Source organism: Spodoptera frugiperda, chromosome 6 (assembly GCF_023101765.2).
Source record: "Spodoptera frugiperda isolate SF20-4 chromosome 6, AGI-APGP_CSIRO_Sfru_2.0, whole genome shotgun sequence".
Classification (NCBI taxonomy): Eukaryota; Metazoa; Arthropoda; class Insecta; order Lepidoptera; family Noctuidae; genus Spodoptera; species Spodoptera frugiperda.
In genome coordinates, this window is record NC_064217.1 from 12,733,946 (window position 1) to 12,752,215 (window position 18,270).

The window sequence follows — 18,270 nt, forward strand, 5'->3', positions numbered from 1 at the left end:
GGTCAGAATCGGTGATTTTATTATCCAAATTTAAGATATACAATTTGGTAACATCTACTGTTTGTATATATTTTCCAGCTGGTTCGCCGCCACTACAGTTATGTTCATCACTTGTTACGTCGTTTTGGAAGTTGGGATTCTCAAAACTTACTTCCATTGGTCTCTCATCTAATGATCTCCCACTATATTCGTTATAAGCATTCAATGCATCGGCATACCTTTCAAAACTTATTTCAGCGGTTCTTGTGGACCTTTGAGTAGTGTCATAATTCATCTTAATTGCCTTAATAGTGCCAAATTCGGAAAACAGTTCCAGAATGTCGAAACCTGAGGCTCTTGCATCTAAATTCGAGATCAATAGTTTAGTATGACCGGCTGCGACACATTCTGATAGCAAAGCATTTACATGCTTTTTGATAAGTCCATTGCGTCTTGGAATTCTTGCTGGTTTACAAATATCTCCACGTTGTTTTCCTCGTAGAATGGTCCTCACAACTCCACTATCAGCTTTGCCACAGCCACCACCAGGTATCTTAGACGTATTGAATTTACGCCCAGCACCGCGACCCATTGAAATTTGGTTGACCATCTTGATATTTGGATGAAGTAGATTATTTCGTACACACGAGAATGACCGATCACTGAAGGACGACTGTTCGTGTCAACGTCGAGTCAAACACTGACTACAGATATCTGAATCCTGCCGCTACTGCCGACTTAGATAAAGACAATCGTTGGAGTGGGGGGAGGTTCCCGTTATACCGAGCGAGACAGGTTCAATGGCGGTGAACTACCGTGGGAACTCAGGGCAAAGTTTCAATTGTTTTTATGTCTATCGATACCATTGTTTTAATTGTTTATTAAAAAATATTTAATTTTTAATATTATTTACTTTTAAGAACTCAATTTATTAGTACTTTATGGCAGTCTTTTAGAAATTAGTTTACTTTTAAGCATCTTCCTTCAGACTTTATTTCAAAAATATTATTTCTGTCTTATAAAAAATACATGTATGTATGTAATCAATCATCTATACAAAAAAAAAATACTTATTATCTTCTTAGTAAGAAAGATAAGTATCGTGAATTTCAGAGCTACATGGAAGGTCTCTATATTCGCCATGGCATCTCTTAGGTTTAGTTCCATTTTCACAATGATTTATGAGACTTTGACAACTGAAATTGATATTCTGCAGTCGTATAACAGTTTTACGATATCCATGTCTACCACGGTTTCGTTGTTAGTTTCTTCTTAATTTTTTTTATCGGTAGTTATTTCCCTTTCCCTTTTCTTTCTCTGAGGTCTTTTCCTGTAAACTCATAGTGGTGTCTGCCGTATAAAATCGTTTTATATTATTTAATATAAAGGTCCCATCTCAGAAATCTCAATATCGAATGTTTTTGTTTGACATAGCCAATTGACTAAAGTTTAATAACTCAGAATAGTCCAATACAATAACATTATAAGGTCTAATAACATTATTAGGTGTTTGCGAGCTGACTCAAAATACGTAAGCCTTTGTGATGGACTCCATACAATAAATTTTTACACTTCCCTTTCGATAACTGCGTGAACAGTATCGACAGGCATGTATGGAGACATAATTATTTTGATGTATTCTAAATCTTTCGTATGTAGCTTTCTTATCTATATAATGTGCCTTCAGTTGTTGTCTTTCTTTTACCTTGTCACTCATTCCATCTTTATTATTTTCTGGATTTTATTCTTTGTTTTATTTTTCTTCCTTAGTCATTAGATAGATAGTTTTGGATAGGTTCCTTAGTCAATATATGAATATAATTTTGAAAATTTTTTTATCGGTCCAGGCTTTTAACTGTTTTGTTTTTTTATTGCTCAAGTGTTTAACTAAGACTGACTTAATTTAATGTTATCTATTAATAAAACTACTAATTATAAAATACCCTCGGTGTAGTGATTGTGGATTTGGTAAAAAAAATATTCGGTTTTAATTTTTCCTTCGTATCACTGGAGAACTCGTCAACATGGACAGCGCAAGGGAAGAGTTTTTCGCTTACTTCCTGACTACATTGTGATTAACGTACAACGGTCCCATTGTACGAGCGGAGTCCGAGCAGCGTGAAGACGATGTTCAAGATGCTGTTGGCTCCGATGCCCAGACCGTGATAGTCCAGACACTAGACAAGGTAGAGGATTGTGAGAACAGTCCTTCCACATATTCGCCCATACATTGAACCTCAATTCATCATCCAAATATTATAATACTCACCTCTTACATAGAAAATATTAAACGAGTATTGCACGAACAATAGAGGGTTAATGCTTTGTTAGCGTGGGATATAAGACCTGTGTGTTATCAGTAAGTAGATAACAAAAATGTAGACAACCAATCACCGCTCGGCTTTGATTTTGACAATGATAAGGAAAAATAGTCAAAGACAAAAGAAAAATGTGTTATTTTTTAATGGGACAACCACGAAAACTCTGAAGATCCACGAGACACTGTGCTCCGAATAAAACGTGTCTTGTCGATCTTTCTTGTTATTTATCTGAATTCCATTGCTCTCGCATCTAAACTTCTTCTTTTAATATAAAATTATGCGTTATATGCCTTTAATGCATCGGCATTTCTTTCAAAGATTATTTCAGCAGTTCTTGTGGACCTTTGTGTTCACTCCTACAATAGTGCCAAATTCTGAAAAGTTGGGATTTGTTGCTGGTATCATAACCGGTCCAATGCCTCCACCGTAGTAGCTGCCTTCACTTGTTTTTTTATATATGTACACTTCTAATTGTACCATTGGCTGAGAACAGCTCTTGTTTACCTAATCCGGAAAAGTGGTCTTCCAGATTTTGCCAAAAATATAATTATATCAAGAACATTGTATATCGGACGATGTTCAATGGATTTGATATATCACCACGGGGTGTTCCTCGTATGCTCCCCATAACTCAATTATTTGTTTTACATAATAATGACCGATCACCGATAGACGACAGTTCGTGGTTCTGGCAATAAATTAAATACTCAGGAAGTAAGGAGTGCACTCTATGAAAGTACAGGTAAGTATGGCATCGCCGATTAGAGCGAGACGAAAATACTCGTTCGTGATTGGTGGTTATCCTTTTTACATTTGTGTTAGGCCACCCGCTACTTGTGATACCGTAGAGCAGTACGTAAGCGACGCAGGCGCATTACTACGGACGCTTGTACTGTACCAGTAATTCAAGATATCAATATGGATATTGTTTCCGACGATTATATTATTGATATGCTTGTACTGGCGTACGAGTACCTCATAGCGGAGTCAGACGATGAGGACGACGAAGAAGTTGCGCCAGCGGCGGCGCCGGCGGGATGACGGATTTCTCCGAAAGATACTCCCGGTAGCCTCAGCCTCGAAGTTTTTCGAGATGCTACATATGTTGCATATGACGCTGGGCAGTTTGGCTTCAGAGCCGGACTTTCAACCGACCAGTAAATAGCGAGAACATCACATCGATTTCTCAAAAAAGGCCCTTTTCAGGGCCACAAAAACATTTTAGACAGTTTCTATTTAACGGATCGTCAAAAAACGTAATCCCCTAACTTTAACACCACGAAATAGGTATTTTGGAAGAGAATGGTAATAAAAATAGAATACGCTACGATTTCACCAACACAAAATATCTAATATGATGTATGAGTAAACATTCCATTAGATAGTATATGTCGAATTGTGTATCTACTTATCAAAACTTAAAAAATATGGAAATCCAACCAAGGAGACGACGTGCGCGTTCCTGATGACGGGTTTAAGCGTTACGTGATCTACGTCACCGTGGGTGCGTGGCCTATATGACCTACCGCACGTACGCAAGACTACGTTTTAGGTGCGACTATTTTTATTAATGTTAATATTATTACTTTATTTACCATATATACAGTTAACGCTTACATTTATAACAACTAAGCTGTCGAGAGTTTTATTAACATAATCCTTCGAGGCTTTTAAGAATTCAAAATTTTTAACGTTTCTTTCGAAGCTAGGAACGTCCTTGAGGGGTACCTCAAGGACGTCTAAAGTCGACAATAGAGGGATATAATCATTGGTATCGTTCCAATTTATCCTTCATATTTCCTTTGTTTGCCATATATTTCAAATTTAGCTCATATTTGTTTTAAGTGCTAAATGAAATTAATCTTGCACTCATTTGCTTATTTTAAAACTTACTAGTAACTTATATTTTGTCCTTATCTTTCCCATGCATTCCATGGTATGTCGTATGCTTATGCATCGATTTTCCTATCAAAATTAATCTCAGCATCATTGAATTTCTTCTAATCTATTTTTTTTAAGTAATAAAAGATACTAGAAAGTATCTATTAAAATATAGTGATCCAAATAGTTAACTTGACCGGACGGTGTGGCCGCGGTGGCGACTGAGACCCCTCAGCGGCCACGTCGTCCGATCTGTGAAAAAGGCGCACAAAGCCTAGTGCGCCTTCGATCCGATCGCTTTAAGGTTCATCTTATATCCTTAGTATTAAATATTATAAATGGAAAAAATGTTAATCTTAGGTATAGGGGAGTTAGGGTTACGTTTTTTGACTATCCGTTAAATAGAAACTGTCATATAATTGTAGTCCTGAAAAGGACTTTTTGTTCTGAGAAATTGGTGCAATCAGTGTTGAATAGGCGGAAGGAATGTAACCACCTATGATTGCCTTCAAAGCTGCCAACTATTCCACCAACGTCGACTGCGCCACGTAACTTTAGAAGTTTGGTGAACATCGTAGCCGCCGCATTGATAGCCTCCGCTTTCACCAACACCGAAGTTGGGAATTTCAGGAGCAGTATATGTTAGGAACATCGTCTTTCCTGCCAATGTTTTCCCGTGGAATGCGTCGTATGCTTTTAACGCATCGATTTGCCTATCAAAAATAACTTCGGCAGTACACGTGGATCTTCCACTCTCATCATAAATTATCCCTGAACTAACAAAACTGTCGAATATGGAGAACAGTTCTTGCACGTTAGAATCGGAGACTTGACCATTCAGATTTGTCACGGTTAATTTGGTGGTACTGGTTGATCTTTCTGTCATAGCCGGTTCACTGCCTCCACAGTAGTGGCTGCCTTCACTTGTTTCTTTTATAGTTGCAAGTTGTATATGCATGGTTCTTCCATCTAATGCTTTTCCATTATATTCACTACATGCTTTTAATGCGTCGGCTACTCTTACATACACTACCTCAGCAGTTCCTGTGGATCTACCGTTACTGTAACACATAACTACACTTGTGGTTTTGCCAAATGCTGAGAACAGCTCTTGGATATCTAATCCGGATATGTGATCGTCCAGATTTGATATCAAAATTTTAGCAGGGCCGGATGACGGGGCAATTTTGTGATCTTGTCCATTCAGTTTCGATGGATTTGATATGTCCTCACAGGGTCTTCCTTGTGGCATGCTCTCCATAACTCCATCGTTGGTTTCTTCACAGCTACCACTAGGCACTCTAGACGAATTGAATTTACATCCTGCGCCGGCACCCATTTCTATTTGGTTGACCATCTTGATATCTTGCAATATTTTATTTGTTCGCACAACTATGATTGACCAGTGAGAGACGACTGTTCGAGTCAACGTCAAGTCAAATACTAACGGTATTCCGATAACACTGGAACGAGTCGGGTTCAGTGGTTATGAATTACCGTGGGATTTTATTGGTTACTTAAAATAAACAGGATTTGAAAGTTCACGGAACCGAACAATGGCGTACTTAGGCCTTTGTCTACGTTTTTGTTATCTAGTTACTGATAACGGTTTGGTCTTAAATCCCACGTATCGCTAATAAGGCTTTGGTTTTAACTAGCCATACTTGCAGTCACAGGGAAGATCTATGTTGTGTAGTAAAGTTGATATAATGATGATGAAATTAAAACGACCATAACTATCATTAGATGGCTTGCGGTAATCCTCAGGCATCCATCGCTGGAATAATGTTATCACTGGCATAGGCGCATTAATTAAAGTCAAAGTCAAAGTCAAAGCATTTATTTCAATTAATCCTAAATTAGGCACTTTTGAAACGTCAAATTGAATCGTCCGTTAGTCTGTCTATCAGTGAAGCTAGGCGCTCGTTCCAAAGTGTTGCTTCGAATGGAGAAGAACGAGCAAGAAGCTCCATCGTCACTCTTTTTAAAAAATGTTTTTTACAATATCTCTGATACATTATTTGATCATTTATGTATATATATGTAGGAACAATGTAACGACAATACGACGTCAAAACTATGGGACAATAAAACCAATATAATTATAATTAAGTACTTAATCATGTTATAAATTAGAGTAAATTAATTAGGCTAAATTAAAAGAAATGAGTTAATCACATCGTTATAAATTTCCTTTGTATGTATTATTACAACTGCACCACTAATCACCGACCTTAATGATTCTTTATTTGGCATATAAAAAGGATTCTGATTTAATTTTTTACTTATAACCTCTTAAGTCGTCACCATGGAAATAGCACGGGAAGATTATTATATTTACTTCTTAAGTACGGTTGGAATAACTTATAATGGACCTACTGGCAGACAGGAAGCAGAGAACAGTGAAGAATTAATGGAAACCAGTGACATCGAGGAGGATTGCGACGAGAGTATGAGTGAAAACGACAGCAATGACGATGAGGATAAAGAAAATTATAATGATGATGCAATGGAAGAAGATACCGACACCGATGACGAGACGATAATAATCGATGACGAAGATGACGAAGAGGACCGTGAAAACAATCGCCCTGCTGATTCGCCCATGCCCGTGATGATGCCGTACCGCCATTGGCAGCCCGGAGATTACCTTAAACCGTCTAATAGACAGTTCTGATTGTTATTAATAAAATTGTTTTTAAAATACTCTTTTCTATAATTTCTAAAATCTCCTTGTTTATATTTTGTTTGCTTCAGACATCTTAGTCTTGGTTAAAAATGTTCTGTAAAACGACTACTTAGTACATTACCTATCTGTACCTCATAGCAGAGTCCGATGATGAGGACGGCGAAGACGTTGCGCCAGCGGCGGCGTCGGCGGGATGACGGATTTCTCCGTAAGATACTCCTGTTAACCTCGGCCGCGAAGTTTTTCGAGATGCTACATATGTTGCGTATGACGGTGGGCAGTTTGGCTTCAGGGCCAGACACGAAACCATAACCACCCAGCGATTAGCGAGAATATCACATCGATTTTCAAAAAAGGCCCTTATCAGGGCCACAAAAACATTTTTAGACAGTTTTATTTAACAGATCGTCAAAAAACGTAACCCCCTAACTTTCACACTACGAAAGAGGTGTTTTGGAATAAAATGGTAATAAAAATAGAATACGCTACGATTTCACCAACATAATATATCTAATATGATGTCGAATTATGTATCTACTTATCAAAATTTAAAAAAATATGAAAATACAACCAAAAAGACGACGTGCGCGTTCCTGATGACGGGTTTAAGCGTTACGTGATCTACGTCACCGTGGGTGCGTGGCCTATATGACCTACCGCACGTACGCAACACTACGTTTTGGGTGCGACGGTGGCTACAAGGCTAATATTATTACTTTATTTACTATATATACCGTTAACGCTTACATTTGTAACAAATAAGCTGTCGAGAGTTTAATGAACACAATCCTTAGAGGCTTTTAAGAATTAAAAATGTTTAATGTTTTATTGAATTCGTTTCTAATATCGACTTTTATTTCGAGTTGTTTTATAAACACGTGTCAATTTACTTCAAAGGTAATCCTTACTGTGACTACTATTTTACTGTCTAAACTGCTAACCGAAGAAAGGCCGGTACCATTTAAGGTACGAGTGACTATTACTCGCAAACCTATTATTTTAACAAAAGAAACTGGAAATAGAAAATAAACTAGATATAGCAATCCAAATCGTTAACTTGACCGGACGGCGTGACCGCAGCTGAGAGCAAAGTGCGCCTTTTTCACTGGTCGGATCGCCTTAACGTTCATCTTTTAATCTTAGTAATACATATTATAAATGGGAAATTTGTTCTAATATACTTCTTACGTAATCTTAGGTATAGGGGAGTTAGGGTTACGTTTTTGGACTATCCATTAAATAGAAACTGTCAAATAATTGTAGCCCTGAAAAGGGCTTTTTGTTTGCAAAAATTGATGCAATCAGGGTCGAATAGGTGGAAGGAATGTAACCACCTATGATTGCCTTCAAAGCTGCCAACTATTCCACCAACGTCGACTGCGCCACGTAACTTGAGAAGTTTGGTGAACATCGTAGCCGCCGCATTGATAGCCTCCGCTTTCACCAACACCGAAGTTGGGAATATCAGGAGCAGTATATGTTAGGAACATCGTCTTTCCTGCCAATGTTTTCCCGTGAAATGCGTCGTATGCTTTTAACGCATCGATTTGCCTATCAAAAATAACTTCGGCTGTACACGTGGATCTTCCACTCTCATCATAGATTATCCCTGCACTAACAAAACTGTCGAATATGGAGAACAGTTCTTGCACGTTAGAATCGGAGACTTGAACATTCAAATTTGTCACGGTTAATTTGGTGGTACTGGTTGATCCTTCTGTCATAGCCGGTTCACTGCCTCCACGGTAGTAGCTGCCTTCACTTGTTTCTTTTATAGTTGCAAGTTGTATATGCATGGTTCTTCCATCTAATACTTTTCCATTATATTCGTCGCATGCTTTTAATGCATCGGCTTCTCTTTCATACACTACCTCAGCAGTTCCTGTGGATCTACCATTACTGTAACACATAACTACACTTGTGGTTTTGCCAAATGCTGAGAACAGCTCTTGGATATCTAATCCGGATATGTGATCGTCCAGATTTGATATCAAAATTTTAGCAGGGCCGGATGACGGGGCAATTTTCTGATCTTGTCCATTCAGTTTCGATGGATTTGATATGTCCTCACAGGGTCTTCCTTGTAGCATGCTCTCCATAACTCCATCGTTTGTTTCTTCACAGCTATCACAAGGCACTCTAGACGAATTGAATTTACATCCTACACCGGCACCCATTTCTATTTGGTTGACCATCTTGATATCTTGAAATATTATATTTGTTCGCACAACAATGACTGACCAGTGAGAGACGAGTGTTCGAGTCAACGTCAAATCAAATACTAACTACTGGACACCGGAGTCTTGGCTTGCTGACTTTGAAGAAGATAAATGTTGGAGTGGGGATTTTCTCGGTATTCCGATAACACTGGAACGAGTCGGGTCGTGGTTACGAATTAGGTACCGTGGGATTTTAATTGGTTACTTAAAATAAACAAGGTATGAAAGTTCGCGGAACGAAACAATGGCAGTAGGCCTTTGTCTATATTTTTGTTATCTCGTTACTGATAACGATCCGGTCTTATATCCCACGTGTCGGTAACAAGGCGTTGCTTCCATCTAGCTGCTCTTGGAGTCACTGGGAAGGTATATGTTATTCATAATATACAGCCTTGGCCAAAAGTATTGAGCACCTTACAAATTTCGCTCGATCACGGTAAGTATGGCAGAAAACTAAATCTACTGTTGAAGTATTTGTTTGTCGGCTATCTACAAAGATTTAAAAACAATGATTTATGCCGTAGCTAGGAATAAAACACCTAGGTGTAATAAAATGTGATTTTTGCAATGTTTGTATTTATTTATCAGTTCGCTACCATCGCTCGTTTTGACAACATCCCGTGATCCAGGTGCGTTTTTGGTATTTTATCTCAAAGTTATAAGTATTATCGTTGTAATATGCCAAAACAAAACAAACTTTCTTCAGAAAAACGAGTGGAGGTACAGCTTCTGCATGAGCAAGGGAAATCACAAGTAGAGATTTCCAAAACTGTGAAATGTTCGCGCCGATCCTTGCAATTTGTTATTCAGCGATTCTATGCTATCTGATCACATCAAAATATACCAAAAACAGGGCGCAAACGCATCACCACAGACCGTCAGGATCATCAGTTACCGAGAGAGTCGTTAAAAAATAGGAAAAAATTATCTTCAGAGCTCGCTGCTGAGTTGTCAGAACAAAATAAGGTATCAATTTCTGCTCGAACTACTTGTAGAAGACTTTAGGAAGCTGATCCAAAAGGTTGTGACGCTAGGAAGAAACCATGGCTCCCGACAAAAACAAAAAAAAACTCGGTATAAATGGGCCTTACAACATCGAACTTTCACCAATTCAGAGTGGTCAAATTTTGTGTGGTCAGACGAATCTAACTTAGAGGTAAGTAACTATATTTAATGCCCTAATAAAATAATATAAAATGGTTTAAAATCCAAACGCATAGATGAAGTTCTTTTGTTTTCTGGAACTCAATATTTGTCTCTTTATAGCAGATTTTTGGTACCCCTGTTGTGACCTTTGTACGTCGCCGGGTGGGCGAAGATTTTAATCCAGAGTGTGTGGTACCAACCGTAAAACATGGTGGCGGTAGCATAATGGTCTGGGGTTGCATGACCGATTCTGGAGTTGGCGAATTGTTCGTGTGAAAGGGCCGCATGGACTCTTCTAAGTACATAAATTTACTAGAAACTGCGTTCCTGCCTTCATTCACGAAACTTTTCGGCAACAGGAACATGGATATTGGTAAATTCCAGCAGGATAACGCATATTGCCACAAATCTGCCCGCACTATGGCATGATTCCGGGAAAATAACGTAGAGCTTCTTGACTGGCCTGCCTAGTCGCCAGATCTAAACCCCATAGAATATTTATGGGTTTTAGTAAAGCGCAGAGGTAGGCGCCACACAATTAACAACAGAGAAGATTTGAAACGCCACCTATGCCTAGAATAGAACGCGATTACTGCTAAAAACTGTAAAAATCTTGTTTACCATAAGTTTTTTGGTATCTTGTATACCAAAAAAAAAATTCTGCCGTAATTAAGGCAAAGGGTGGACTTACAAAATATTCATTTTGAATTAGTAAATAGTAAAATAAACATATAAAAAACATTTTGTTTTGTTTCTATTTGATATTTCGCATAAAACTCAAAGATTTCATGGGTGCTCAATACTTTTGGCCAAGGCTGTAATGATGATGAAATTAAAACGACCATAACTATCATTAGATGGTTAGCGGTACTCCTCAGGCATCCATTGAATAACGTTATCACTGGCATAGGCGCATTAATTAAAATTATAATTAATTACTTAATCATATTATAAATTAGGATAAATTAATTTAAATTAAAAGAAATTAGTAAATCACATCGTTATAAATTTCCTTTGCATCTATTATTACAACTGCACCACTAATCACCGCCGTCCCTAATGATTCTTTATTTGGCATATAAAAAGGATTCTGTTTTTTGTACTTATAACCTCTTAAGTCGTCACCATGGAAATAGCACGGGAAGATTATTACATTTACTTCTTAAGTACAGTGGGAGTAACTTATAATGGACCTACTGGCAGACAGGAGACGGAGAACAGTGAAGAATTAATGGAAACCAGTGACATCGAGGAGGATGGCGACGAGAACATGAGTGAAAACGACAGCAATGACGATGAGGATAAAGAAAATTATAATGATGATGTCATGGAAGAAGATACCGACACCGATGACGAGACGATAATAATCGATGACGAAGATGACGACGAGGACCGTGAAAACAATCGCCCTGCTGATTCGCCCATGCCCGTGATGATGCCGTACCGCCATTGGCAGCCTGGAGATTACCTGAAACCATCTAATAGACAGTTCTGATTTTGATTAATAAAATTGTTTTTAAAATACTCTTTTCTATAATTTCTAAAATCTTCTTTATATATTTTATTTGCTTCAGACATCTAAGTCTTGTTTAAAAATGTTCGAAGACGTTGCGCCAGCGGCGGCGCCGGCGGGATGACGGATTTCTCCGTAAGATACTCCTGTTAACCTCGGCCGCGAAGTTTTTTGAGATGCTACATATGTTGCATATGACGGTGGGCAGTTTGGACACAGCGATTAGCGAGAACTTCATATCGATTTCTCAAAAAAGGGGCCACAAAAACATTCTAAACAGTTTCTATTTAACGAATCGTCAAAAAAAAAACGTAATCCCCTAACTTGAACACCACGAAAGATGAGAAGAGGTGTTTTGGAATAAAATGGTAATAAAAATAGAATACGCTACGATTTCACCAACACAAAATATCTAATATGATGTCGAATTATGTATCTACTTATGAAAACTCAAAAAAATATGGAAATCCAACCAAGGAGACGACGTGCGCGTTCCTGACGACGGGTTTAAGCGTTACGTGATCTACGTCACCGTGGGTGCGTGGCCTATATGACCTATCGCACGTACGCAAGACTACGTTTTGGGTGCGACGGTGGCTACAAGTCAGTCAACGTGTCAAATTTTTTTTTTAATGTTGATATTATAACTTTATTTCCCATATATACAGTTAACGCTTACATTTATAACAACTAAGCTGTCGAGAGTGTTATTAACATAATCCTTCGAGACTTTTAAGAATTCAAAAATATGTTTAATGTTTCGGCCGACCGTCTACGAACATTGGACTTTGGTTCACGTCATTTTTGCAAGCTAAGGACCAACCTAAGCTACCGTAAGGACGTCTGAAGTCGACAATGGAGGAATAAAATGATTAGGACTGTTCCAATTTATCCTTCATATTTCCTTTCTTAGCTATATATTCCAAATTTAGCTTATATTTGTTTTAAGTGCCAAATTAATTTAATCTTGCACTCATTTGCTTATTTTAAAACTTGCTAGTAACTTAGAGTGTATTAACCGTAGTCAGCGCGTAAGTTCGTTACAAATACCAAAATTAAATCATATATTTTGTGCTTATCTTTCCCATGCATTCCATAGGTAGGTATGTCGTATGCTTAAGCATACGCCAATCACCGCTCGAGTTTTGAGTTTGATAAAGATAAGGGAAAAATCAAAACGAAAAGGAAATGTGTTATTTGGGACCTGCTGGTATTTGCCCATACATTCCATGGTAATCGTAGGCCTACGCATGGATATTCCTATCAAAACTAATCTCAATATCATTGAATCTGTTTCTAATATGAAAAGAAAGAAAGAAAAACAGTTTATTTGCACTGTTACAAAATAATACATGCAAAACCGGGTATAATTTGAAAGTAAATAAATAAGGAATACGGCACAAAGTACTCAGCTAAAATGCCACGCTGATTTAGCCACTAGTATACAAATCAAAAATCATAATAATTCTACCACAGTGAAGCTGTACAGTGTTTTATTTTACTATGTGCAACTGCCCATTATAATAAGTATGCTACCTAAGCTAAATGTTAGTATAATCGTGTTAATAGGTCATATAGTTAAGTTAATACTCACCATTTACATTTACATAAAAAATATAAAGCAAGTATTGCTCGAACAATAGAGGGTTAATGCTTTGTTAACGTGGTATATAAGACCAGAGTGTTATCAGTAAGTAGATAACAAAAATGTAGGCAGCCAATCACCGCTCGAGTTTTGAGTTTGACAATGATTAGGAAAAAAAATTAAGAGAAAAGAAAAATAACACATTTTGTGTAATTTTTTTCATTTTGTGTTATTTTTTAATGGGACATTTTTCTTGCTAGTATTTTCCCCTAGAATATGTCGTATGCTCAATGCATCGATTTTCCTATCCTAAATAATCTCAGCATCATTGAATCCGTTTCTAATATGAAAAGAAATATAGCAAAAACAGGTTATTTGCACCGTTACAAAATAATGCATGCAAAACAAGGTAAGGTGTTTAGTGTAAATAAATAAGGAATAAAGAAGCACACAAAGGCCAGTGCTCAGCTAAAATACCACTCTGATTCAGCCAGTAGTATACAATTCAAAAATCACAATAATTCTACCACACTGAGGCTGTACAGTGTTGAGAAAAAAAGAATGAAATGTTTAAGAAAATAATAATAATAGTCGTATCTGCCAATGGTCTCATAGCCAAAGAGCCTCGATCAACACCTGAGTAGGCTAACGATACATGGTTGGGTCAAGGGCCTGATGCCTTAAAGCTAATGTTCCAGTCTTAGAAATAGTATAAATGTGAAAGTTGTCCTAAAATACATCTTACGTGGTGTTAGGATTAAGGGGTTAGGTTAACGTTTTTGACTATCTGTTAAATAGAAACTGTTATATAATTGTAGCCCTGAAAAGGGCTTTTGTTCTGAAATATCGATGCGGTCAGGCTCAGTTCGACCAGCCAGCGTTGCTCGAGACACCAGCAACCGTCGATATTGTTATTTTCCGACGAAGGGTATAATTTTACAAAAATGGTGAAGATCGAAACCACCACCATTATTATCGCAGCTATTGCCAAGATCAAAATTGGTCGTCTCAGTAATTGCAATGAACATCGTTCTTCCGTCCAATGCCCTACCGTGGTACTCGTCGTATGCTTTTAATGCATCTGCTCTGCTTTGGTAAGCAATTACTGCAGTGCCCAAGGATCTTCCACTTTCATCATAATGAACTACTGCACTTATAAAACTGTCAAATTCTGAAAACAGCTCTTTCAGGTCAGAATCGGTGATTTTATTATCCAAATTTAAGATATACAATTTGGTAACATCTACTGTTTGTATATCTTTTCCAGCTTCATCACTGGTTACGTCGTTTTGGAAGTTGGGATCCGCAAATCTTACTTCCATTGGTCTCTCATCTGATGATCTCCCATTACATTCGTTATAAGCATTCAATGCATCGGCATACCTTTCAAAACTTATTTCAGCGGTTCTTGTGGACCTTTGAGTAGTGTCATAATTCATTTTAATTGCCTTAATAGTGCCAAATTCGGAAAACAGTTCCAGAATGTCGAAACCTGAGGCTCTTGCATCTAAATTCGAGATCAATAGTTTAGTATGACCGGCTGCGACACACTCTGATAGCAAAGCATTTACATGCTTTTTGATAAGTCCATTGCGTCTTGGGATTCTTTCTGATTTACAAATATCTCCACGTTGTTTTCCTCGTAGAATGGTCCTCACAACTCCACTATCAGCTTTGCCACAGCCACCACCAGGTATCTTAGACGTATTGAATTTACGCCCAGCACCGCGACCCATTGAAATTTGGTTGACCATCTTGATGAAGTAGATTATTTCGTACACACGAGAATGACCGATCACTGAAGGACGACTGTTCGTGTCAACGTCGAGTCTAACACTGACTACAGATATCTGAATCCTGCCGCTACTGCCGACTTAGATAAAGACAATCGTTGGAGTGGGGGGAGGTTCCCGTTATACCGAGCGAGACAGGTTCAATGGCGGTGAACTACCGTGGGAACTCAGGGCAAAGTTTCAATTGTTTTTATGTCTAGCGATACCATTGTTTTAATTGTTTATTAAAAAATATTTAATTTTTAATATAATTTACTTTTAAGAACTCAATTTATTAGTACTTTATGGCAGTCTTTTAGAAATTAGTTTGCGCTTATTTTACTTTTAAGCATCTTCCTTCAGACTTCATTTCAAAAATATTCTTTCTGTCTTATAAAAAATACATGTATGTATGTAATCAATCATCTATACAAAAAAATACTTATTATCTTCTTAGTCGTTATTGTCTTCATTCTCTACGTCGGGTTAATTTAAAGTATCGTGAATTTCAGAGCTACATGGAAGGTCTCTATATTTGCCATGGAATCTCTTAGGTATAGTTCCATTTTCACAAAGATTTATGAGATCTTTATATTTGACAACTGAAATTGATATTCTGCAGTCGTATAATAGTTTTAAGATATCCATATCTGCCACGGTTGCGTTGTTAGTTTCTTCTTAATTTTTTTATCGGTAGTTATTTCCCTTTCCTTTCTCTGTGGTCTCTTCCTGTAAACTCATAGTGTATGTTTTTTCCGTAAAATACTTGATAAATTTTGATCGTTTTATGTTTTTTAATATAAAAGTCGCATCTCAGATATCGCGAACTTGCATAATTTTTGATCTTATCGGAGTGAACACATTTGTAGCCAATTGAATAAAGTTCAAGAACTATAGAATAGTCCACTACAATAACTTTTTAAGGTCTTAGGTTTTTGCGAGCTGATTCAAAATATGTAAGCCATTGTGATGGACTCCATACAATAACTTTTTGCTCATCCCTTTCGATAACCGATGAACTGTATCGACAGGCATGTATGGAGACCTTATATTTTGATGTATTCTAAATCTTTCGTATGTAGCTTTCTTTTCTGTATCATGTATGTACCTTAATTTGTACTGTTAAAATGCATACATTGCTTACTGATACAAACTAGCCCCCGGTGTTGTGATGTTGGATTTGGTAAAAAATTGATCGGGTTTTATTTTTCCTCATTATCTCTGGAGAACTCGTTTGGTCCATATGGACAGCGCAAGGGAAGAGTATTTTATTTACTTCCTAACTACATTGTGATTAACGTACAACGGTCCCATTGTACGAGCAGAGTCCGAGAAGCTTGAAGACGATGTGCAAGATGCTGTTGGCTCCGATGCCCAGACCGTGATAGTCCAGACACTAGACAAGGTAGAGGATTGTGAGAACAGTCCTTCCACATATTCGCCCATACATTGAACCTCAATTCATCATCCAAATATTATAATACTCACCTCTTACATTGAAAATATTAAACGAGTATTGCACGAACAATAGAGGGTTAATGCTTTGTTAGCGTGGGATATAAGACCTGTGTGTTATCAGTAAGTAGATAACAAAAATGTAGACAACCACTCACCGCTCGGCTTTGATTTTGACAATGATAAGGAAAAATAGTCAAAGACAAAAGAAAAATGTGTTATTTTTTAATGGGACAACCATGAAAACACTGGAACTCTGAAGATCGCTGTGCTCCGAATAAAACGTGTCTTGTCGATCTTTCTTGTTATTTATCTGAATTCCATTGCTCTCGCATCTAAACTTCTTCTATTATATGCGATATATGCCTTTAATGCATCGGCATTTCTTTCAAAGATTATTTCAGCAGTTCTTGTGGATCCTTGTGTTCACTCCTACAATAGTGCCAAATTCTGAAAAGTTGGGATTTGTTGCTGGTATCATAACCGGTCCAATGCCTCCACCATAGTAGCTGCCTTCACTTGTTTTTTTATATATGTACACTTCTAATTGTACCATTGGCTGAGAACAGCTCTTGTTTACCTAATCCGGAAAAGTGGTCTTCCAGATTTTGCCAAAAATATAATTATATCAAGAACATTGTATATCGGACGATGTTCAATGGATTTGATATATCACCACGGGGTGTTCCTCGTATGCTCCCCATAACTCAATTATTTGTTTTACATAATAATGACCGATCACCGATACACGACAGTTCGACGACGGGGCCGTCTCTACGTCCCCGACTGGGGGCGTGAGGACGCGCGATCCAGGCCGAGGCCTGTTTCGGCGGTTTCATGTCGCTGCCCGCGACTGCGGGCGAGGGGTTGGAGTAGTCGGGCCCCTCGCGGGGCCCGATGCGATGTCAAGTCAGTGTAGTCGCGCCGCTAGCGGCCGCGCTCAAGCCGGGCTGGCCCGGCGAGCAGCAGGCGGGTAGCGGCGCGTGGTCAAGTCCGGTGGTGGAGCCTCTACCGCCCCGCCCTAGCTAGGGCGGGCGGGAGGCTCATGTGGCTGCGTCAGGTGGGTCGGTCGGGGCGACCAGGTCTCGCGGCAGACCGTATCCGTCGGGGGGGCGCCGATGGTATGGCGCCAGCGCCCGAAGGTGGTCGTGCTGCGATTTGCTGGCGCGCTCGAACATATTAGTGCTCAGGCGCTGCACGAAGTCGTCGACGCTCTCTACGCCGAGGTCTCTCGAAATGGTCGCGTTCCGTACGAAGCGCGGGGCCTTGACTATGGTGCGCAGCGTGAGAGACTGCTGCGCACGGAGGCGTTTCTTGTTGGATTCGGACACGAGCGCGTACCAGGCCGGGGCGGCGTAGGTAAGCCGTGTCCGAATGTAGGCCTTGTAGATGCCGAGCTTCGCACGGAGCGGCAGCGACGAGTCGAGGACCGGGCGCAGGAGGTGACGGGCGGCGCGCGCCTGAGCAACAGCCTGCTGCACGTGGGGCGTCATGGACAGGGAGCGGTCGATGGTCACGCCGAGGTATTTAACTCTCGGCGCCCACCGTATTGGCTCACCCATCAGAGTCATAGGTTCCGGCTTCATGATCCCCACGGCGAGTGCTTGGGTCTTGGCCACGTTGACGGCCAACCTCCACTTCTCCAGCCAATCAGGGAGTGCATCTAGGGCGCGCTGTAGTTTGACTACTGCGTGCCGGGCGTTCAGCGAC

General features: G+C 39.0%; 2 protein-coding genes across 2 annotated transcripts; both read right to left on the minus strand.

Annotated features, from left to right (window-relative positions):
* Positions 1–4,689: 4,689 nt before the first annotated feature.
* LOC118267977 (polyadenylate-binding protein 1-A-like) lies at positions 4,690–5,538 on the minus strand. The gene has a single exon (XM_035582239.2). It carries the CDS (start codon positions 5,536–5,538, stop codon positions 4,690–4,692), a length of 849 nt encoding a protein of 282 aa, XP_035438132.2.
* An 8,706-nt stretch (positions 5,539–14,244) lies between these two features.
* On the minus strand, positions 14,245–15,087 carry LOC118267972 (THO complex subunit 4-A-like). The gene has a single exon (XM_035582235.2). It carries the CDS (start codon positions 15,085–15,087, stop codon positions 14,245–14,247), a length of 843 nt encoding a protein of 280 aa, XP_035438128.2.
* Positions 15,088–18,270: the final 3,183 nt, after the last annotated feature.